Source organism: Protomyctophum bolini, assembly GCF_963924005.1.
Source record: "Protomyctophum bolini genome assembly, chromosome: 15".
In the NCBI taxonomy this organism is placed as follows: domain Eukaryota; kingdom Metazoa; phylum Chordata; class Actinopteri; order Myctophiformes; family Myctophidae; genus Protomyctophum; species Protomyctophum bolini.
The window spans coordinates 26,207,729-26,232,818 of NC_137876.1; the positions used below are offsets into that span (position 1 = coordinate 26,207,729).

The 25,090-nt window shown below is 42.1% G+C and overlaps 1 protein-coding gene across 1 annotated transcript in view; it reads right to left on the minus strand.

Annotated features, from left to right (window-relative positions):
• Nucleotides 1-10,163: 10,163 nt before the first annotated feature.
• ehd4 (EH-domain containing 4) overlaps nt 10,164-25,090 on the minus strand; it is a 31,476-nt gene continuing 16,549 nt past the window's right edge. Inside the window, exons 4-8 of the mRNA XM_080784145.1 lie at nt 22,174-22,340; nt 21,463-21,596; nt 20,601-20,712; nt 15,370-15,534; nt 10,164-14,636 (exon numbers count right to left, since the gene is read on the minus strand). Of these exons, the coding sequence (XP_080640271.1) occupies nt 14,079-14,636; nt 15,370-15,534; nt 20,601-20,712; nt 21,463-21,596; nt 22,174-22,340 (1,136 nt within the window). The 3' untranslated portion in view covers nt 10,164-14,078. The remainder of the gene's footprint in view (nt 14,637-15,369; nt 15,535-20,600; nt 20,713-21,462; nt 21,597-22,173; nt 22,341-25,090) is intronic.

The window sequence follows — 25,090 nt, forward strand, 5'->3', positions numbered from 1 at the left end:
CCCGATTGGCTGGCTGGGCTGCTCAGCTGGAAAAAGAGAAGGATACAGAGAAAAAGAGAGGCAAAGAGAGAGAGAGGGGGATGGAGAGACAGTGAGGGGGAGACAATGGAGAACGGAAGGGTATCAGAGGGGGAGTTCGCTGCTACTGAGTTTAAAATAACCCCCACAGCATTATAAAGTATAGGGTAAGTGATTTATTTGGTTAAACATTAAATATGTGTTAGCTCTAATATTCTGATAGTACTCATTGCTCTACAATATTTGTTCAGTAACAGGAGTCTCCATATGTCTCTCCAGCTGTTTATCAAGCATTAGTGTGGGACCCAACAGTGGCTCACGAGATGTTGTCACAGGTTCTGAAAGGATGTTCTGTCAGCTTTGAGTCAGTGTTCTCAAGGGGAACGATAGTTACCCATGGTTCCTCTTTCACGTGAAATAATCCCCCCGTTTGATTTCACAACAAATGGCCTGGCTAAGTTTGGTTTCACAGGAAATGTTGAGTCAACTCCATTATTCACAGACAAAGGGAAAATACATTTTAATGGGCGAAACCACATCAAGCCATTATGTGTTCAACTCTACTATAAACTCTGTCTATAAATCCAGACAATAAACCACTCCCCTATTGCTGCTATATCTTTATTACTTGCGCAAGCAGAGCGCGCAAGTAATAGTTTCGCCCGGTCCGTATGCACCGTCCCAGCCAACCCGCCACTTTTGATGCGTATGCAAATAAAACAGCAAATTGTGCCCGATTTGCTGGGACCAGATTACATACATGACCATATTTCTTATACGTCATCATTGAGAGCTAGTCATACATATACTATAGATATGTAATTTGTAAAATAAAATAGCAAATTGTGCCTGATTTGCTGGGACCAGAGTACATGGTGTGTATATGTATAACTAGCTCTCAATGATGACGTAAGAAATATGTGGATTAAAGGACCCAATGCCAGAGTGTAATTGGTCTTCGATTGTGACGTAATGACGATATGTTTTAGTGTTGGGAGGATTAAAGGTAATGTTCCTGTGTATACATGTATGTAACCTGGTCCCAGCAAATCAGGTATATATAGTATATGTATGACTAGCTCTCAATGAAGACGTAAGAAATATGGTCATGTATGTAATCTGGTCCCAGCAAATCAGGCACAATTTGCTGTTTTATTGCATACGCATCAAAAGTGGCGGGTTGGCTGGGACGGTTTTTGGCGCAAAGTAACCACAGTATACCGCTAATCAACTTACAAATTACATATATATACCGGTAGTATATGTATAACTAGCTCTCAATGATGACGTAAGAAATATGTGGATTAAAGGACCCAATGCCAGAGTGTAATTGGTTTTCGATGGTGACGTAATGACGATATGTTTTAGTGTTGGGAGGATTAAAGGTAATGCTCCTGTGTATACATGTATGTAATCTGGCACCACTGCCGTATCAGGCACAATTTGCTGGGGCAGTGCATACGCATAAAAAGTGGCGGGTTGGCTGGGACGGACAAATTACATATTATACATTATACATAGTATATGTATATGTATTACCGCTACAGTTTGTAGCGGTCGAAAGTAATTGCACGCTCTGCTTGCCCACTAGTTGGCCTACTAGTGTGCAACAAGCAAGTATGCACTCGACAGAGTGCAGTTCTAGTTATCTCTATCTTTATTTGATTATATTATTATTATTATTATTGTTACTTTGCTGAGAGAGAGAGAGAGAGAGTGTGTGTGTGTGTGTGTGTGTGTGTGTGTGTGTGTGTGTGTGTGTGTGTGTGTGTGTGTGTGTGTGTATTGTCAGGTTTAATTTGAAGACTTTCTGCCGACTGGGCAGTTTGCTTCACAAAATCACAAGTTACTGAACACAGCTGTAAAACATTTTGTAATGTGCTTTATATTACCCATTGTCAGTGCATAATCACTGGTGTGTGTGTGTGTGTGTGTGTGTGTGTGTGTGTGTGTGTGTGTGTGTGTGTGTGTGTGTGTGTGTGTGTGTGTGTGTGTGTGTGTGTGCGCGCATGCGTGCGTAGTGCGAGATACAGTAGTAGGAGAATGTTTGATAGAGGGATAGAGAGATAAGAAGTTAGAAACATATAAATTATGTCTCCTTGTGTGTGATTATGACTATCAGCAGATTCGCTGATCTTCGTGTCCTTGGAGTCATGCCAACACACACGGACCCTCAGATCTCATATGTCACTGGCACAGTGTTAGCGTTACAATCAACAGATAACTATTGTACAACTGTTCTATCTGAAGATGTGAATCATGTGACACTACAACATGACTGGCCTTCAACCCATGAAGCCCAGTCATGGCCAAAACGTCGCCACTATATGTCTGTGTTTAAATAAATAAAACACTGCGGAGCAGAGCTGTTGTGCGGACTTCCTTTTCTTTTGAACTGTATCTATGTCCAGCCCCAGCGAGGGACTGGGTGTGTGCAACCCTCTTGTTTTGTAAACTGTACAACATGAGCCGAGGAGTGGACCATGCAGTACTGTAAGAAACCAAAATGATTGTTTGGTCTGTTTCTGCTGGATCGCCACATTTCCTGTTAAGCACACTGAGTTTCCCTAGTAAGTAAGTGTCGTATCTGGAATCAATAATTCTATGCAATAGCCCACTCAACCTGTTGTATTTGGTGGGAACTGGCTTAATATGCAAGGCAGCTGTCTCAGAGGCCTGGCTTTGTTATTTAGAGTCAAGGTGTTGTTGGCCTGTTTACATGTTTGAAGCCAGATCCTGGGTCACACCTAAAGAATTTAACATGCGAAAAGAACAATTGATCAAGGCCTACAGTGATTTACCTTCCTGGGAGGGGCCAATGCCAGTCTGGAACTATGTGTATTTGTGACTCTGTTTTAAGGCCATTGGTTTTCATGGTAAAGGGGGTCATTCTCTCCGACGGCATTCGCCGTCGGAGGTGAGCTTATGCTACGCTCCACTGCTGTGCTGTACTCTGAATAAACTACTCATGGAACATCGAATCCTGTCTGCCGTTGCACATTTACTCTCCTGGATGGTATAAAAGATACAACATAAGTGGCGCCCGATGTGGTTTTGATGGCGTGGATAATTCTACGGCACAATAAAAACGGACCTGCGAAGAGGGAGGGGAGTTTTTGGGAGCGACGGTGGAGAGGCGTGATCCGACGTTCAGTGCGTCTACGTGGAGGTGGAGGCCTTAACCAACTACGGACTGAGTCACGGCTCTGCCCTGCGAAAGGATGGACGGAAGCGATTGCATCGACAGCAGGGTGACGGGGAGCGGCTGCGGGTGGCGGAGACCTGCATCTTTACATCAGCGCACTGGCGGAGGAGGACGACGGGGAGCAGTGAGACGCAGCACGGAGCAGCAGTGGCTGATTGACCGACCTAAGCTGAGTGCCTTCGTGGACCTGATCAAGGGGTCTGTGATGAAGACGTTCCAGCCTTTTCTTTTCTCTTCACGAGTGTTCCCAGCTCTGATGGTTCAGAGTTGGGAGGGGGGAGAGAAGAGATGATGACGAGGACAGCGAAAAAACAGCAGTGCAGACTCTCGAACTTTGATCTGTGCAGCTGAACGGACATTTCGAGGTAAACTGGAAAGAGCAGCATACATGAAGAACTTTCCTTTGTCCAATTCGGAGGGGAGACGAACTTTCCTTCGCTCCGATTACAAATTGTGCCAAGTTTGTTTTCAGCATGAATTATAATAGGCCTCATGTTGGTATGTGTTTGTCGTATAATTAGATAAGTTGAGTCATTTAGCCTAATTATGAATCAATGAGGAATTTTCCTAGGGATATCAAGAGATATGTGTTATTATAGTTAGACTCTGGCGTGTCAATATTTGGGTATCACCACTGGGTGATCTTGGTCAGATGTAAGTCTGGGACTTAGCTGATATTGTGTATTGGAATAGCAGAGTTTAGTAGTAAAATCATGTAGGTTATTGCATATCAAAAAAGTGCTCTTGTAAAATGGAGCTGAAAACGGCATATGTATTGTTTAATGTCTGTTACCTGTACTAATCATTTTTCCCATTATTCATACACATATGGATGTCTGTTTGAAAACCATTTTTGGGAAGTTCTGTACTGTAATGCTGTTATTTTTTGGTTTCTTAGAATGTGTATTGTCAAGCTGAGGGTCAAGGGGGGTGTAAGGGAATTATTGTTCCACATTTGTATTCAGCAGACGGTGAGTCTGCTGAAAGGGGGGAAATGTCGTATCTGGAATCAATAATTCTATGCAATAGCCCACTCAACCTGTTGTATTTGGTGGGAACTGGCTTAATATGCAAGGCAGCTGTCTCAGAGGCCTGGCTTTGTTATTTAGAGTCAAGGTGTTGTTGGCCTGTTTACATGTTTGAAGCCAGATCCTGGGTCACACCTAAAGAATTTAACATGCGAAAAGAACAATTGATCAAGGCCTACAGTGATTTACCTTCCTGGGAGGGGCCAATGCCAGTCTGGAACTATGTGTATTTGTGACTCTGTTTTAAGGCCATTGGTTTTCATGGTAAAGGGGGTCATTCTCTCCGACGGCATTCGCCGTCGGAGGTGAGCTTATGCTACGCTCCACTGCTGTGCTGTACTCTGAATAAACTACTCATGGAACATCGAATCCTGTCTGCCGTTGCACATTTACTCTCCTGGATGGTATAAAAGATACAACATAAGCCTTGCCGAGCCATGAGGCCCATAGGGCAGGAGTCTAACTCCTGTTTGAGGCAGCTTTATGTACAAGTACACCCGCTGGTCATGACGCTAAGCTGCAGGGACTTACCCCAATTCAACCCTTGATGTTGAGTGCCAAGCAGGGAGGCACTGGGTCCCATATTTTGTTGGGTTGAGTCTTTGGTATGACCAGGGTATGACCCAACCGAGGATCGAACACCGACCTCCCAGTCTCAGGGCGGATACTCTAACCGCAAGGCCACTGGGTTTCCCTACTTGCCGTGAACTCTTGTGAAAACAGCAGTTTCTCATCTGAAGTCAAGGTGTAATGTTTTCATGACCCAACTGTGGGTCATGACCCATGACTCATGACCCTGGCACTGACAGTGAAAGCCAACACTGGATAGTCTTACAGGCTTTCCATACATGAGAAACAAGCTATAGATATTTGACACGCAACACTGTTTTATCAAGTTGACCGTTTCAGTTGGTGATCCTAATGTCCTTTAAGGTATACTTTTTATTTTCTCAACCTACTGTACCACCATGCATCAGCCCTCACTAATGCTCACTATAAGATGATACCACTTGTGTCAATTGGAGCTCAGGCTTGCTAGCTCCATAAACATTTTTGTTAATCTAATTTCAAATCCAATCTTTACAAAAAAGCTGTTTTAACCCCCGAATGGAAGCAGTTTGGTGCATCTAACCTTCCTGATGCTTGTTTAATTGTTTTGTTGCTTATTACAGCCTTTATCTTAGGTCACCATATAAAAAATATTAGTCACAGATGTACAGTAGCGATACAAACAAATAAATCATAATGTTTGAAATCTGTTCACAACCGTCAGAGATATAGTGAGAATTAGACAGAACTGGCACTTGAATTTATGCAAGGTTGAGAAAAGGTGAAGCTTTCCTTAGACGTCTAAAGTTTGTCATGCGAAGATACAGATTATCCTTTTTTTGTCTGAATACTTTCATGTAATCATTCTAAAATAATTTTGACAGGAGGAAATATAGCCTACTGTGCTGCTAGCGTAGGCCAACAGGAGGGACAAAGACAATCCCAGGAGACAAGAAATAAATTACAGATGAGGAAAACATTTATAAACAGAAGTAGTATTTCTAAGAACAGGAATATACACCTAGGGTTGTATATACATCCAAATCACTGTCAATTACTCACAGACACACACACACACACACACACACACACACACACACACACACACAGGAACAAACAATAAGCACTCAAGGAAACACTCACATAAAGACAACAGTCTCCTATACAAACACATGTAGAAGAGAGGGTCTTTAGGGAAGGAATGTTCTGCGTGTGTGCATACGTACGCGTGCACACACACACACACACACACACACACACACACACACACACACACACACACACACACACTCACACACATAGGAAACAGGGTTATTCAACGTACCTTCCTGTTAAAGCCCAGCTAGGGTCCCGTTCTTCTATTCTGATCCACAAACTCAGACAGACTGACAGCACTGATGAGGTTCTCTCTCACACACACACACACACACACACACACACACACACACACACACACACACACACACACACACACACACACACACACACACACACACACACACACACACACACACACACCAACACACACCACCTCTGTCAGCTGTAAAACAATTTGTGCGTGATTTTACAGTTCTGTTGAGTCCAAATGTCCTACCTCTGTGTGTGTGTGTGTGTGTGTGTGTGTGTGTGTGTGTGTGTGTGTGTGTGTGTGTGTGTGTGTGTTGCTGTGCGCAAGCGTGTGCCAGCCTCTGACTGTGTGTTGGTAATACTTGGTATGTGTGCACACGTGTATGCTTGTGAATCTGCATCACTGTGTGTGTGTGTGTGTGTGTGTGTGTGTGTGTGTGTGTGTGTGTGTGTGTGAACTTTGAAACCATTGGCTTAACTGCATGAGCAGGCCTTACCACCTGACTGACACACGACACAGGGTTTAAAGGTCAAAATATGTGCAGTTATTACCGCTATTATAATGGTGGTTGACACTCTATGCCAGCAATCAACCTGTGGGCCGGGCCCACTCCAGACTGATTATGCAAAAGATCGCTCTTTGCCAACGTATGAATGAATGAGCAGTGCAAGTGGTGTGTGTGTGTGTGTGTGTGTGTGTGTGTGTGTGTGTGTGTGTGTGTGTGTGTGTGTGTGTGTGTGTGTGTGTGTGTCGAATGCAACCCCAATCAGCAGTAGCACGACCATGGACTGCTAGTGTCTTGAGTCAACTAGTTGTGATTTGACACTTTAATAAAATTGAATTGAATTGAAATTGAATTCTAGGTTGCTAAGGAAGTCTCTGTCCGCCTCAATGTAAATAGATTTTCAAAAGCATTCACAATTCAAGTGGGCCTTGTGAACTCCTGATATAGAGCTATTTAACATAGTATGCTGTCCATGTACACACCTTATATACCGGTAATCATTCGCAACAATTAACAGCAGGCTTTGATAGACGTGAACATTTGTCAAACAACAGGTAATGCTTATCGCGACGCATTGTGAGCTTGATTTAGACGTTATGATTTAAAAGAAGAACACGTTGCATGCTTCTCACAGAAACGTCAAGGATAAAGACACAACAAAGTCAGCGACTCATTTGTGAGCTTGTAATTCACCGTTGCTATATATTTGCCAAGCTGATGAATTATACCACAAGCTTGCATGATTGAGCAATTACATTAGTATTATACAACATAGCCAGAATATAAAGTCAGCGACCCTAGCATGCAGGGAGTGGAGATGGAAAGATATTACAGTAAGTAAGGTGAAGGAAGTACCAGACAGGGTGATGAGACAGTAGGAAGAAGGATGGTAGAATGACCCTGGTCAGGGACAGAGGCCAGGAGCTAGGCTGGAGCCTGAAGAGGTGGGATTTGGGACTGCAGTGGATGGAAGATCCAGGGGAACAACTCGGCAGTGCTTACTGAAGGAGGAAGGTCAGAGGTCATTAACCAGCTTGAGAGCCAGCGCCTGGATGTAGGGAAAGCTGTGACATGCACGCATGCACGCACGCGCGCGCACACACACACACACACACACACACACACACACACACACACACACACACACACACACACACACAATACAAATATATATCATTATTAATTAGTTACGTGTTATACACTCTAATACACACACTTATATAAGATAGAAGGCATGGTCCGTCCTTCTGAAATGTACAACCTGAAGTGATATTGCCTTGTCTGTCCCTGTTTGAGTGTGGACTTGATGTCATATGTAGAAAAAGGACTATACAGAGACATTGGAGATGGTGCCACATGGAGGGGGGATGAGGGAGGGAAGAGGGGTGGGGAAAAAAATAAGAAATATTGGGAACTGCTCTTGTGTCATATGTAAAAATGCTATATGTATTGTATTGCATTTTCCAAATAAAACAAATATTATATTAAAAAAAAGAAAAAAGAAGGCATGGTCCAAAAGTGGAAGATACTGCAGCAGAAATTGAGTTAGTGCTGAGCTTGTACATTCGTTTGAAAATTCACAAACATCATCTCACACTCTTTGCAGGTATGTAGCTGAAATATCTTCCACTTGTTGTCTTGACCTGGTTCCTCACTCATAGAATTCATATTTAAAACACATTATAAACATTATAATGCCTTGACATGTGGGTTGTTCCGGAAGCCTTCTAAACTGCTGATGTGAAACCTTTACTGAAGAAGCCTAATTTAGATTGTGGAGTAGTTCTAACAATAATAGACCCATAATCTTTAACGAGGGTGAATTGCCTATGCCTATTTTTACCACACCTTTCCAACAATGGCAGTAGCATTCAATAAAGTCGAGCTGAGATCTACTACTATTGTAGTGGATGGAAGGATGGAAGAGGAACAATTCAGTAATGACGAGAAGTAAGAATTATAAAAATTTTAAAGGTAAAAGCCATACAGTGAATTAAAGGGAAACTAGAATGAAGACTGGTGGATCTCGAGTCAGCTAAGCGAACAATACTGGGTCTGGATGGTCTTAATCAGTCAACTGTTGGCAGGCAGGCAATATGTTGACATTAAACATTCCTTATTCTTCGGTGACAAATGCTTCTGTGCTTTTCTTTTCTCCCTCAGATGTCACTTTGAAGTAGAAAAGAGAACTGTGCAGAGAGGGCAAACAGGGCCACACATAGGCCCTTATTTATCAACGCGGTGTACACCCAATTTTGGGTGTACACCGCGTTGATAAATAAGGGCCATACACTGTGCCAGCCAGCGGCAGACACTCAAATCTCTTCAAATCACTCCAAGAAATACCTACAAACAACCTTCAAAAACACATCTGCAAAGACTTTGGATATCATTTCATTCTAATATATACATTTCCTGCTGATTCAGACACATGAAACTGTATAATATTCGGCTATTATTCAAAAAAGTGCAATGTCCCAGATGCTTAACCTCTGTTTACAATGGAACCAAGAAAATGGACAGAATGTGGAGAAAGGCAGAGAGAGAGAGACAGAGACAGACAGTCCGACAGAGAGAGAGGGAGACAGAGAGTAGAGGGACATAGTGGAGGAACTTTTGAACCCACACTTAAGACTGATGATGCATCATGACACTCCACCCTGGATGAAATGGGCACGCACATGCGCGCGCACACATATACACACACACACACACACACACACACACACACACCAGAGGAAGAAAGGAAATTACGCAACAATAACAGTTGTCTGCTGTTTGTCTTAAAGGGAAGGATGTGAATAAAAATAAATTAGAGTTATCTTCTCGAGGCCTTCTAACTGCTGTGTTTTAAAGAGGAGGTAGAGCCTGATATAAATTACAATGCCCAACTACAGGTCTAACGAGGCCTAATATGAGCTCATAAACAACCTTGCTACTGAGCCTCAAACAAATCTTAAAAGGTAGGATAGTAACATTTATCTAGGATGTGTCTTAAATGAAAGGATATGAGATTGAATAAATGAATGTGCAATATACACACAGAAAAATAAAGGTACTAACTGGAACTTAAATTAGTTCTTCTGTGATGCCATAGACATAACGATGTTTGGTTCAGGTGGAACCATAAAGTCTTGAACCATTTAAGAACAATTATTCTTCTGTGTGTGTGTATTTCTCTGCTTATCTGCAGGATCCAGGCTGGATAAACATTTGTTCAAAATTTGAACAAATGTTTATTTAAGTTGCATCAGTATAAAACGTTGAATTCTGGCCAACAACCTCAAGTTGATATTGTTCATCAAAACCGTCAAGTTATTAAACTCACAGCTGAATCACCCATAGACTGCACAGCATTACTGTGGACAAAGGACTCTTGGTTATAGTGATCAATATTGAATGTGATGAAGGATGGTGAAAGCATGAGGGAGTAATGTCGCATCATCAGCATAAAAGACATTGACAGAGTATCGCTAATCTGTTCAAATGACAATACAAAATAGATCAAAATCAAAATATATCCATATAAATTTATTTTTTTACATTAAAATAGTTGATTAAGTCTCATTCAAGCCGTTTGCCAAAACAAAACAAAAAGAACATCCTACTGTACAGCGTCAGTAAGCGACCTTTACATTGAGAACATTGGTGGAAACTGATCTGAATAAAGCTGACCGTTCTGCCCAGGTTTCCTTTACATTGAGAACATTGGTGGAAACTGATCTGAATAAAGCTGAGCGTTCTGCCCAGGTTTCGTACACAGGACAACAAGGTAAAACAGGCTTGGGAAATGTCCCATTCACTAATGCCAAGAACACAGGTTTTTAATCACTGATCATAACCCCAGTTTGCACCATGATGATTGATATTCAAGATCTGCCTTGGTGTGTACAAATTAGGGCAGGTCACCATGGACAGGTACATGTATGTAGCCTATGTGTGTGGGGTTTAGGTTTCAAGCATCGGACCAGTCAGAGCAGTCACGATTACGTCAAACAATTTATTTTTACAACCAGAATATGGCCATATCTGAATGTGATCCTGTGGTTTGTGATGCCTAATCCTTGCTGGGTGCACCTCTATGACGTAGTGTTCTTGTCAATGACTAATCTGTGAAAATCAGTCATTAAGTTCAATGTCAAGGCTTTTCACAGTATTACAATTATTCTACTGTTTTCAAGGATTAAGGGAGAAAATAAAGGGCATAGTCTATATAGACTGCGTCTATAGAAATTCCATTAACTACAAACACAGCAACTTCCATTTAAGGCCACTGGGCACTACAACTATACTCCCACAATCCTGCTATATGGCTTTTAACAAAGTAGAACTGTATAAAGTCGGGCATCTGTCTGTGTGCACCAGGAACCGAGCAGAAGAGTTTTCGCACTCCACCACAAGCACTATAAAATATTTCAAATTTTAGGCTTTTCATTTTCTCGTTACAGCAATGGAAAGCATGACCATTGACCATCCATTCCCAAAATGATACACTTGGTGCGGCTAGGAACCATACTTTAGTTAAGTTATGGAGACCACAGTTACATAATAAGGCCCACAAATATAACTTCTGTAAAAATAATAATACAGCCTGAGCTAACTCTATTGATAGCTCTGGATTGATCACATATATCACTCTTCCAGACAAAAGGCACTGAATTTAAACTGTGACCAACAGCAGGATCCTCAAGGAAAGTAACATTCCCATCACAAGACCACCAGGAAGCCCGTCATTTAAAATGATAACTCTGAATCAAACATACTGAAATGACCACAATTGTGATGTTTCTATTATGATTTGATGATTTTACAGCTCCTATGAATTTGTGCATACCGTATATAAGGAAAGATGTTTTGTAGATTTGCACGGTTTCTCCAGAAAGAAGGTTATAAAGGTTTGTAGTTAAAGTGCCGTTTCATTTTGGCTTGGGTTTGCAGGAATGACAGAGGAGTCGACTATGCTGCGTAACACTGTACGTATACTTGTTCCAACGACGGCCTCTACAGGTTGAAACTTTCAACTAGGTTGCACCGATTGCCTCACTTATCTTCACCCCGATTGTGATGTAATAGTAGCCTACTGTTTTACCTCAGGTGTCAGTGGTTAAACACGTACTGTTACTTCACGATTGGTGTGTGGCCAGGCCTCTGGCCTGCATTGCAAACGTATAACCCAGTTTACTGCCATGGAGTTCCTATTTGAAGGGTACATGTCATGAGTCATGACCAGGATTTGGATTTCATCTAAACAGAAATGAAACTTAGAAATGCTATGATGATACACTGTCTACGTCTATACCAACAATAATATACTGTTAGTGCAGCCAGAAAGCTGTATTGGTCAGGAGTCAGGACAGCAGAACATACATACACATTTCAATCTTTTTTTTCTTTTCTCAGTTTTACTACTCTGGTAGTTCGTTACATATTTTTGGCTTTATATAGCAGAACACACAGGGAAATCCTGAGTGTTCATTTTTAAATGTGTGTACACTAAGTTACGAGTTACAAATGGATAAATGAGCACATTAATTTACCGTGTATGCAGGGAGGATGCTATGGCATCATGTAAGGTCTGAGGCCAAGTTGAAACTGCAGCACACACACAAAAACAAAACAAAGCAAAGCTGTTGACTAGGACATCATTTCAGAAAGTTTCTCCCCAAGGGATCATTAGAACAGCCTGAGACAGGAGGAGCACTATCATTACCATTGTCATCTCCTCCTGTTCATCTGCTATGCTAACAGGACAGGGAATGACCTCTGACCTCACTGTACTAAGTCCATGAACCCTTTTTCCTGGTTCATGACTAAGAAGGTGATGAGGGTTTCTTTCAGATGACCAGAGAACATTATCATGGCATAAAAACTATTAATCTTTTGTTTATACACTGTATTATGGATAGATATTACAATGTGTAGAGACAGGGAAGGTAAAGTAGGGTGTGTGTGTGTGTGTGTGTGTGTGTGTGTGTGTGTGTGTGTGTGTGTGTGTGTGACACAGGTCACAAATCAACTATAATGTCAAACCTTGCTCCGTCCATGTGGTATGTGCACCAACCGCATGCCACATGGCATCAACAACATGCCGTCACACTAGACTTCCACAATTTCCTGTCCTTCACAGAAAGACAGAGGAAGGCAATGACAAGATTTGACTGAAGGACATGCGGCAACTTGCAGGCGCGCGTGTGTGTGTGCGCAGGCCATGGGCACACAGACAATGTAAAAAAACAGATTGTCCTCAGCAAAGATGGGCACAGGCAACTGGATTTAGAGATAATCCATGATGGGCTCACTGGTGCCGAATAGGGATGATTCAACGTACCCTGTGAGCACAGAGCTCTCCTGGACATGTGCTGTGATGTCAATAAATGGTTGATTATTGTTAAGAAAAGATGACCCTCCTACATCACTACCAATTTTTGCCCTGGCATCCTGACATTGAGACAAATACAAATCTTAAGGCAATATTCAGCTTCAGAAGTCAGAAAATATAGTTTTGGTCATATTTCAGAGATCTGTCAAAATAAACAAAATGCATCAAAATACCTCACTAAACAAAAAAAAAGAAATAATTAAAATATACACATTTATTCCACATTGATAAGGAATTGGTTAATAGATTAATTCCCGTATTCAATGTATTCATGATTTGAAACTAATATACGTAGAGTGAAATTTCTCCTTTACTAATCTAGGGTTGTGCATAACCAAGCCATTTCAGCAACCTCAGGTTGAGAAATTTGCAGTGACATACATAGTTCATATACACATAAAAACAAACAGACAACCTCATTACGATAAGTTTGTGTTGCTTTGTAATAAAGACTTCCGAGTTCTGACCGGTAAGTAGTCCAAAATATTGTGAAATTTTTATTTTTTTTAGCTATTCATGTCTTTAGCTAGCTGGTTAAATGTGACTTGGTGAATAGTTAATCGTGGTATTCTGGCAAATGTCCCCCTTTTGTTGATGAGTTATGTTTGCTGGCTAGGTATCTAGCTGGCTAGTTAAGTTTGTTTTAAAGGATGAGTTTGCTGGCAAATTAAAGTATGTAAGATAGAATTGCTTGCTGGGCAGTAGACTAGAATATTAGTGGTGGGGTTTTTGCTACATGATAGATAATAAAATAACTAACAAAAACATGTTGTAGCTGCTGTTGTGTTTGTTGGACCTTTGTTTCTTTGGTTTAATTAATTGATTTGCTGGCTAGCTAGGCATGCTAACAGGCAAATTAGTTAGCTGTCTGGTAGTCTTTGTCATGGTTGTTGAAAACAATAATCGTGAGATTCTTGTTGTGTAACATCAGAATTGTATACTTTCTTTATGGATGAGGCATTTTCTTTGCTGGCTGGCTAGCTATGTTAACAAGCACATTAGCATCAGTTAGCTGGGGCCTCCAACCGGCTAGGTAGGTGTCTTGCCTAGTCCTCGTCATGGTTGTAAAGGATGTCGGCAGTGGGGTTCTTGCGGTGCGAAGGGGGTATCAGGTGCATGGGCAGCTCGCTGGGAATCTCATAGCCCTCCAGTTTTACTTTGATGAGGTGCTGAGCGAGAGCAAACTCCTCGTCGTCGAGCATGCCGTCGTGGTCACAGTCCGCCAGCTTCCAGATCTTGCCCAGCACCGTGTTGGGCAGGCGCGAGTTCATCATCTCCTTCTTGGCGTTGACGCCGGTGATCTTTCCGTTGACGGGCATCAGCGTGTAGAAGATCTCGTCGTAGCGATGCTTGTCCCGGCTCACGATCCAGTCCTCCGCGTCTTTCCCGGCACTGATCCCCTCGCCGTAGCCCTGACCGAATGGACCGTCCTGAGAACCCTCAAACGCCCCGCCGGACACCAAGGATGGAGGAGCATTTGACTCTTCCTCTCTGATCATGGCCATGAGGCCAGCAATCTTATTGGCCAACATCTTGTCCACAGACTCTATCAACTTCATCTTCAGAGATGGAAACTTGCTGAAGTCGTAGTGCTGAAGCTGGTCCTAGAGAAGGGAGGGAGAGATTGTTGAATGTACACATCTATTTCACATGTCATAATCAGATCATCATTTTTAGTGCAGACGAACCCCACAGGAAGAACACACACACACACACACACACACACACACACACAAGAGCGCTGAACTTTGAAAACAGCAGCTGGATCCACCAGACCCATGCAGTTCAAGAACAGAATTGTGGTCCAAACGGACACTGTGTCCTGCAAGATAATCCCTCTGTGACTTTTGAAACCTCCACAGAGCAGGAGATACGTCTGTGTGTGTGTGTGTGTGTGTGTGTGTGTGTGTGTGTGTGTGTGTGAGAGAGAGTGTGATCAAGCAAGTGAATTAATGAGGCAGTTTCTTTAAAGGTCATAGGACTAAATGGCTCACCAGGGATCAAACATTCTGTATCATTCAGTCCAATAAGTACACACACACACACACACACACACACACACACACACACACACACACACACACACACACACACGCGCGCGCAAACACATGAAGTCATGGTCATCCTCCCCTTACAGGCCTGAATCTCTAGACACAGTTCAACTAGCACCTGCATGGTGTGTGTGTGTGTGTGTGTGTGTGTGTGTGTGTGTGTGTGTGTGTGTGTGTGTGTCTAGTATCTACTGATGTATCTTCTTATCACAACGCGTTGTGAGCTTGTAGATAAGATATTTTGGTGTGACACCCACGTGTAATTAGACTCTTGGCTACTCTGTACCTGCATCTTGGCGACATTGGGGAAGTCTCCAGGTGAGATGTGATGTTCTCTCTGGAGGATGGTGTAGATTTCTGGGAGGCGCATGATCAACTCCTCTTTCTTCTTCTCTCTCCCAAATAAAGATGGCATCTCCTTCTTCAGATAGCTGATGATGTATGCATGCACCTGGAAAAGATCATGACAAACTTGATTGGTTGTAGAGCTGAGCAACATACAGTATATTGATAGTATGTGATATGAGGCTAGATATCATCTCGGATTATCGTAATATCATAATAATGGCAAGTGTTCCTGGTTTCCAAGGCAGCATTACAGTAAAGTTATGTAATGTCATACCAGACTGTTCCTAGAACTCTATTCTATTATTTGCCAATGCTGTTCTATTATTTGCCAATAACTAGTTATGATATAGGTCAGGGGTCTTGAACATGTTTCAGGCCAAAGAAGGACCCTTTAGCTGATAAAGATACAGAAAGAAACCTCTTATCTGCATGTTATAACTTAAAAACACCCTACTTGAGTTGTTCATACTACAGCATCACACACAAGACCATCAGCAAAAGCTCAAACTGCGCTGTGAAGCGACACATTTACTACACATCAACACTGAAATAGGTGTGGTTTCTCCAACACGTGAATTTGTGAAAGCCAACCTCAGAATGGTCAAGTTGAGCAGTGTGTTCTTCTGCCACAGCAGCTCAGAGTAGAAATGAGAGAAAAGCTCTCTCTTGGCTAAATTGACAGCTTTCATGACAGAGTCCATAACATCTAACAATTCAGAATATCTTTGGCAACAAATGATTCCCTGAGTAGCAATGCATAGTCAGTGTGTCCACATCCCGTGTGGAGCCACATCCTTTATAAGCACTATTAGTCCACTTTTTAAACCAGCCGATATTCTTGCATCATCAGTACACACTGTGACTACACAACACATTTTTCCAGAGTTCAGATGCGGTAAGCAATTGTTGTGTCCAACAACACAATAGTTTTCCGTTTTTTGACGTACTCATAATTCCTAAACATTGTTTTACACATATGACTTGCCACAAGCAATATTAACCACATGAACTCCAGTTCCCTGTTCAGGGCATGTCGTATTAGGTGAACATTTAGAGACTTTAAGAGAGGTTTAACTCAAGCACTTTGAAGTTGTCTGTTTAAAGCCACGGTAGTTGGCTCCAGGTGCCACATTTTGAATGTAGTAATGTTCAGCAACTACAGATTAAAGACAATAAATATTTTCATGGAAAACATGAGAATCGCAATTCTTGTGGAGGAAAATCGAGATTCACATTTGACCAAGAATCGTGCAGCACCAGAGGGAAAAGGGAGGGGATAGTCCACAAAGTAAATGGGGTTTAAGTGGTTAAATCCTATGCAATTCTTTATGGCTTTTCTGAATCCGCTTTCCTCACCTAAATTCCCCCAAATCAAAGGTTAATAACTGTGTCACCATACGGGGGTATGGCCCCCACCCAAGTAAAAGGAGGGTTAGGATATAGAAAATAAGTGAGGGGGAGAGGAGGGAAACAGAGGGAAGGAAGAAAGAAGAGGAGAGAGACACAAGGTGTTACAATGTGGTCAAAGTACCGCAGTACACATTCCATAGTACATATCTACAATATATCACACCGACAAGGAAAGGGAGGTTAGACATGGGATGAAACATGGAAAGAACAGAAGAGAGATGGAGGTGGGGGTAGAACAGAGTAGAGTAATTCAGTGGATTGTGAGGAATGTCTCACATGTGGTCAGTAAAGTTTAGCTCCTACTAAGCTACACCGGCAGAGTGTGTGTGTGTGTGTGTGTGTGTGTGTGTGTGTGTGTGTGTGTGTGTGTGTGTGTGTGTGTGTGTGTGTGTGTGTGTGCGTGAGTGTGAGTGTGAGAGAGAGAGCGAGAGAGAGATAGATAGAGAGAAAGAGAGTGAGTGAGTGAGTGAGTGAATGTCTGTGTGATGGATATATTGCTGTGAATTGTGCATAGTGCATAGTTACAGTTTGTGTGTGTGTGTGTATGTGTGTGTGTGTGTGTATCATACATTCCATTATGAAGCAGGGAGGGTGAGGACTGAGGAGAGAGAAGCTGAGGAAAGTTCAGTCAGGTCAGTCTGGAGAACGCTGGATAAGCTCACATGGTCTCACCAGTGTGAGTGTGTGTGTGTGTGTGTGTGTGTGTGTGTGTATGTGTGTGTTGCTAGATTCCTGTTTGTCTGCCCAGCGAGGGAAACACTACGGAAGAGATAAGGTCCACTCTCCACAAAGTGTGTGTATGTGTGTGTGTGTGTGTGTGTGTGTATGTGTGTGTGTGTGTGTGTGTGTGTGTGTGTGTGTGTGTGTGTGTGTGCCTGCGCACGCAGTGCCCAGTACAGCCTTAGTACGTCTAAGAGTTCCCATTGAAACAGCCTATTTTCTATGTTTCTGAATGTAATATTTCTTTGACATGTAGTTGTCTGCAGAACATCTGCCATGCGATCACATACGTGTCCAATTTCTTATTGGTTTTAGTCCCAGGGATTTGTTCTCCCCTCTGTTCCGGGAGTTCAATTAAAAAAAACAAAAACAAAAACAAGCTCTAGCCTCTAAGACAGCTGCAGTCGTTCAAACTTCTCCAGGGAGCTTCACTTCTTTATCTGCCGAAAGACACAGAATCGAAAACAGGATCCAGGCCAGCCGGTCCAGCGATCCACATGCTGAACCTGACTCAGTACCGAACCCAAACAATAAGACCCCCTAGGCCTCATCATCTACAGTGGTTCCTAACCTTTTCTGGACCACTTTAAAATCTCGAAAGCGTTCGCGGTCCACCCACCTGACCTAGATTTATATGCCTGACTTACTACACTAAACACCTTAAATATTTGACATATATTAGAAATAGTTCATCTTTCACTCAATAGGGAAAACTCCTGTCGCAGGTTGATGATGTCATTTGCACATGTGTGGTCCAGCCCTATGGATTTTGCTAATAAAATGTGTAATAATTAGGTATTTAAAATATTGCAAACATATGAACCTTAGGAAGTATTAAGTTGTTTTTTATTAGCACATGCATACCATAACTTCCATAGGCTGGTCCACACATGGACATATGACATCCTCAACTTGCGACCGCAGCGGCTCCTATTCCGTGAAAAACATACTATTTCTAGGATAAATAAAATATTTACGGTGTATTTCATTTCGTGATTTTAGCTATAAATAGAGGGCAAGTATAATGTTTTAAGGCATACAAGTCTTATTAGCCAGGGATCCTTTTAACAATCAATCAAAACAGATTTTGATAAACACACACAGTGATGACACGTGACATTATCAAGAATACGTAAAACCAGCACGTCCCCTTAGAATTAGAAGTGCAATATCAAGGACACATGGGACGGAAGCAACATTACACAATGGAAGGTGGCCACTGCCGTCTGTTGTTGCATAGGGAACTAATGAGGGAATGGAAGTTTCCTGTAGGAAGTACTTCTCTGTAAGGAAAAACAGCTTCGGAAACAGCACTGGGTGACAGAAAAGAGGCGAGAGTAAATAAGAGCTACCTTCAAAGACTCATTTAGAATACTGAATACTGTAGATAGTAGATACTGAGATGCATCTACTGTAGTAACTGTACTACCAAAACATTTCCTGGGCTTTAACTTTTCAGTACTGAACTGATCACAGACAGACGAGCAGAAATACGTTGAAGCACATGTGGTGTAGCCATCCAGCCTCATGCTGCGTGATCATTCAGCCTTTATGGCACAAGCCTAGCAATGCAATGGCGATTTGTGCCGGCAGGTTGCCGTTTGTCCATGAGTGTCCCGAATTTGGCATTGTGTGGCCATGGTTTACTTTTTTTCTTTGATACTTTATTGAAGTAACACTTATACATTATATTGAAAAAAAGAAACTAGTCAAAATAAAATATTTGCTGCCGAAATGGTTGAAAGTAATTTCCAGAGGTACATGTATCTTGGTTCTGTATAGACCCCTGTATATTTCTGTACTGATCTGAGACCAGCATGTGGTCTTCCTGAACAGCCAGGCTCAAAACACAGAAATGAGTTTCTGCCACCCGAACTGTGAAATCTGCAGCAGGCCAAAACAAACACAGGAAGACAAACACATCACTCAACTGTTTAGCACCACAGGGAGAAGAAGCTAGCACCACGTCTCAACGCCTCTGCTCTGGTTCTGTCGCTTCCTCCACCCAGCATCTTTCTTTCTTTTTTTTATACTTTTGGAGGCATTTTTTGTCAATCAAAGAGATTCAGGAAACTGGGAGAGAAAAGAACAGTGACTTGCGGCAAATGATCCGCCGGCCAAGGATTCATTGGGCACTGGAGCCAATTTGGTTGTTGCCCTAACCATTGGCTATCAGGTTACCCTGTGTCATTATCTTTCTAGGCTCCCAGTTACTGCCCACGCAAAGTACAAAATACTGATGTTGTCTTACAAAGCAACCAAAGGTATGACAGATATTTGAAAGCCTGATCCAACCCTACAACCCCTCCGGCTCTCTCAGTTTTGCCAACACCTTCCCTAAAACATCACTCACTCCCAATCTTCTGCTGTAATCCGAAGACTCATCTCTTCAGACTGCACCTTAGCCGACAGCACGTGCCGTAGCACTTGCCCTAACCTTGACGACCTTGCAGGCTTATGTACTGTAAAGGTTAACATGTCATTTAGACTAATGGCAGGTTCAGTTGTTGACCTGGCATCCTATAGTTTCAATGTACAGATGATTTTTAATATTATATTGTTTACTTTAGACTGATTAGGTTCTTGGTTTACCTACAGTATGATGAGATCTCTAGGCATTTCATGTATTACCTTGTTTTTACCTTGCATACTGTAAGTCGCTCTGGACTAAATGCCTAAATTGTAATTGTCAATAGGAGGATCAGAGAAATACTGTCTGCTTTCACTGATCTGCTCCTTGGACTCGTTACTTTTGAATATGGCTGACAACGCATTCTTGCACCAGTTGCGTCAAACAGGTGATGTGTTGAGGCCAAGTCTGTCCATGCGACAGAGGGGTCTCTCCTGTGTCATACATTGACACGATGGCTCTCTCCTGTCGTATCGCATGTTGACACGGATTTTTAAATCTACTGGTGCCTCATTAAATATAGCAAAAACACCTGATGTGATCTGCTATTTTTACTTACACAATTTCACCCTATAATAACATGCACAAAATAGGGATGCCAGGTTGTTAAGTGGCCTTCTCTCTCTCACCTTGGCCAGGCGGGCTCTCTTGATGAGGTCGTTGAGTTTTCGGAGCGCTGCATTGCGAGGTAGGCCCTGGATGTCTTTAAACAGGTCCTGGGTTTCTGCTTCAAAAAGACGTCTGAGGAGGAAAAAGATAAGGAAGGGGAGGAGGCTTAGCAGAGTTAACAAACAGCAGGCAGTCTGTTTTCAGAGAAGCTGTCATGCTGCGTTCACGCTAGCAGGCTAACAGGCTAAAAGTCATTTTCAATGGAATTCTACAGTACATGACGGGCGTGATGTGCTACAAATAAAAAGTTGAGATGGCTTGATCTCTTTTAGCACTCCAATGATGCAGTGAAGTGTCAATCAATCATATGTTTTCGTTTTGTTCCATTTCCACGCCTCTCTTCTCTCCCCAAGATTCCTGCTCTGTCCCGTAAATGGAAGAAAAACACATTATTGCTAGTAATCAGATCCCTGTGCTATTTAGTTACTTCAACAGCGACTCGGCAGCGCAGCAATGTAGCTGGCCACGCTTGGTCTTTTTGTAGCTTTTATGTGAACTGTGAACGCACATAGCATCAGAGGTATCTCTGGGGGTGTAGCCTCAGAAAGAATGAATAGATGTTAGCTTTGTTTTCTACTACTTTCTACTACATTGGTCCTTTATCAATGAATGAGGATGGTTATTATACCGTAGGTTTATTATAAGGTAGGTTAGTAGGTAAGATGGTGGGTAGTTTAATAGACATATTAGATTATGAAGTAGGTTAGTAGGAAGGTAGGTTGATGGGTAGGTTAGTAGGTACATCAGTTATAACAGGTAAGTTGTAGGTTAATGAATAGGTAAATAGATAGGTCGGTGCAGTAGGTGAGTAGGATAGCCTACCTGTTTTCAGTGACCTGTAGGGGTTTGGCCCAGAAGGAACCCAGGTAAACTCTGCACACCTCAGGTGTGTTAATCACTTTCCCCAAAGACCACATGAGGGCGCCGTACACACGCATCAGCTGCTGGGTGTCCACCTGACACAGGTGTGGAAGAGGAGGGGAGTCATATCAGGTTCATAGTACCATAGAGGTTCATATTGGTCCTGACAGGGAGTCAGGGACACGTCATGTACTGGTCCTCTAACTGGTTTCTCACTGGGACCGTCATGAACTTTGTTTTTGTATGAAGTCACAAACCAACATAATAAATAGCATGATCATAATAATCACAATTAGGGGTGTCCTGAATGATCACGTTTTATTTTTCACCCGATCCCATTCAGATTATTTTATTTTGAGTATCTGGTCGAATGACGATACCGATTTTTCCCCATCCGATATTTATATATCACAATAGAACAATTTACAAAATCACAAACAATATCCAGTCTAATATCATGATATGGAATATGGATATATTATTGACACTAGGGATGTCCCAATCACGTTTTTATGTGGCTTCCGATTTCCGATCACCTGATTGGATTGGTACAACCCTAATCATAATCATCATAATATGTTGTGGTCTATTCTATTACAGTGTGTAGTAGTAGTCCACAACACTTGAACTTTAAACAAATTACATTCTAATTTATACTGTATGCTATCCTACCTGGTCAGCCTTGTTGAGGACAACACGGATCTTATCGTCTTGTCCTCTGAAGGCCTTGATGGCTTCAGAGAACTCATCAGAGATGTCCAGTTTATGAGCATCAAACAGCAGAATGATCCGGTCCACCCGCTCTCCGAACCAACGCAACACCTCGGAGAAATCATAACCTAGAATGGTGAGAGAGGAGAGAGAGAGAGAGAGAGAGAGAGAGAGGCTGTTATCTTTTTTTTGTAAAAAATATTTAGTTTATTCACACAGTCTATAGCATTTAGGCTGTTAGGCTGTGTGTCCACCAATTTTTCCCAGTTGAAAAGACAAGGTGCTCCCCTAAAAACACTACAAAACGCCCAGAGTAGAAACTAGTTCAACAGTCAGCATCCAGAAAAAAAAACCTGTGTGTGGCAGTTCAAAATAGACGCCGACTCAGAGTACCACTTCACGCTGCTGGTGTTTCAGCTCTACCACTGAAAACAATGCGCTGTGCTCCACAACAAAGAAAGCCTTGGCGGGCATAACCACTGATTCTAATAATACTTGGCTGTGATTCAGTGCGGAAGAGAGAAGTTTCCTGTGCTTTCCTCAAGTGTTCTTGACTGGAAGACACTGACTGAATGGGTGAAATGTAATGCGCTTTGGATAAAGACACTATCAGATCAGATCAATTTCAATATATAAAAATAATAATATAATATCATTAGAAATACCCCTTCCCTGTCCAAAATGTTACCCAATAACAATGTGACAGGAAGAAGAACAACTGTACCTGCTCTCACTTCTCCTTCGACTCATATGTGGATCACACCACATAGTACTATACACTACAACCTTGAGTTACTTACAACTGGCTGCTCCCCCCCTCCCCTCTTTAAAAAAATGTTTTTGTCTTTTTGCCTTTATTGATAGTTATTTGTGAAGACAGACATGAAGGTAGGAGGGAGAGAGGGGGAGATAAACAGGCTCTGTATAGAAAAAAACACCCAGACAGAGGGTGATTGGTTCCCAAGGGCGTGGTGCTGTTTCTGTCAGACTTTCACTGAAAGTCTGTGCTTAGCCCACATCAATGTGATGACATCACACACACCACCTATATATGGAACACAACATGAATGCCTCAATAAGAACACACAACCACAACAAAATAACACACCCCCATAGGCACAAACTATCATGCTATAATTAAAGACATAAAACACACACTCACGCAAGCAACGATGCACACATGCACAAACAAAAGATTTCTCTGCACACTAGCAGTTCAGAGAACAGAATAAACAGTGAGTGGAAATGAAGCCAACGGGATGGTATGGAGGATACAAGACAGGCACTCAGTTCTATCAAACTGACTGACAGCAGCAGTGTATGACTGTATGTGCATCTACAGTATATACACACACATACAGGCCCCTTTTCCACCAGGAGAACTTTGTTTCAGGAACTGGTTCCGTTCTTTTTATTTTTTATGGTAGTTTATATCACATCTGCATCTTCAAACCTGAATATGGTGAAATTTAAACTTTTGTTCCCACTTCAGGGCAAGGGGAAAAAAAATAGTTCCACTTCCGAACCAATTAATTGGTTCAAAATTCAACCCCGGTGGAAAAGGGGCCACAGTACATGCATGCATACATGCAGGCCCAGGTGAGCACCATTTCAACCTGCTATGGAAAGATGAATACTCTATGAAATTATCGTGGCATTGTAGACTCCCTTCGTGAATTATTCATGAAGGACTCAAGGGAGTCTAACACAAGAGGGCCTGAGGGGCGGGACCTAGGATCGGGTTACAGCATAGGTGTTGAGTGTCGCCAGTTCACAGCTCTGTTCTCCCTGGGGAAGGCGGGGCGTGGCCTATGAACATGTCTTGGCTCAATGTGACAGACTGTACTGTCTGTCACATTGAGCCAAGACATGTAACCTTACTACCATTCCGATTGAATGACTGGATTACAATCTCTGTTCTAATGACTCGTCCCCCTAATCATATGGTCTAACATCTTCACACTGTCCTATATTATAGTTCTTTGTATCTTTGGGTGAAGTTGTTGCCACACAGCTAAATGAGTGAAATTAAAATTACCAATGTGTAAACTATTTAGGGGTTGGGCGATATAGAAAAAATATGATATCACGATTATTTTTCAAGCAGTATCAAGATCCACGATATTATCACGATTATTTTTCATGTTGGTTTTTATTGTTATTTTTAGTGCTGCACAATAACTAGATTCAGAGTCAGACACTGATGCGATCTCATTTCTAAATTTCAGCAAGAATCGTGCAGCACTGGTTGGCTGGCCAATTCATTTTAGTTACTCATATGTTTTACAAGAGAGAGAATTTAAGAGGTTTAAGTTAAGCACTTTCAATTCCGTTTAAAGCCACTCCCGGCTCCAGATGCCACATTTTGAATGTAGTAATGTTCTTTCTTGTTATGCACTAGTTATTTTTCAAGTTACTTAACAGTACAACCACTACATGATAACAAAAACGGAGTAACAGACCATTTAGACCAAGATATGGTGATGAATATCATCAAGACAATCACGATACAATCTCCACGTTCAAGATATGATTTGCAGTTCTAAGATATATAACTGCAAATCGTAGAATGTGCACAAAAGCATATCATGGAGACATTGTATCGTCTCGACTATATTTATCGCAATATCGCCCACCCATAGCTGGGTAAAGCAGTGGTTCCCAAACCTTTTCATGTCAAGGACCCCCAAATTGACACAAGTTAGCCCGTGGACCCCCATTTGAAGAGATATGCCAGGGACCCCCATAAGAGAAGAGGTTTACGGCTCTAGCAGTGATTCTCAACCCATTTAATTTCAAGGACCCCCAGTTTCACATGCATTAGTCTATGGGCCCCCATTTAATGGCATTTCTATCTCTGGGACCCCCCTCAATTTAT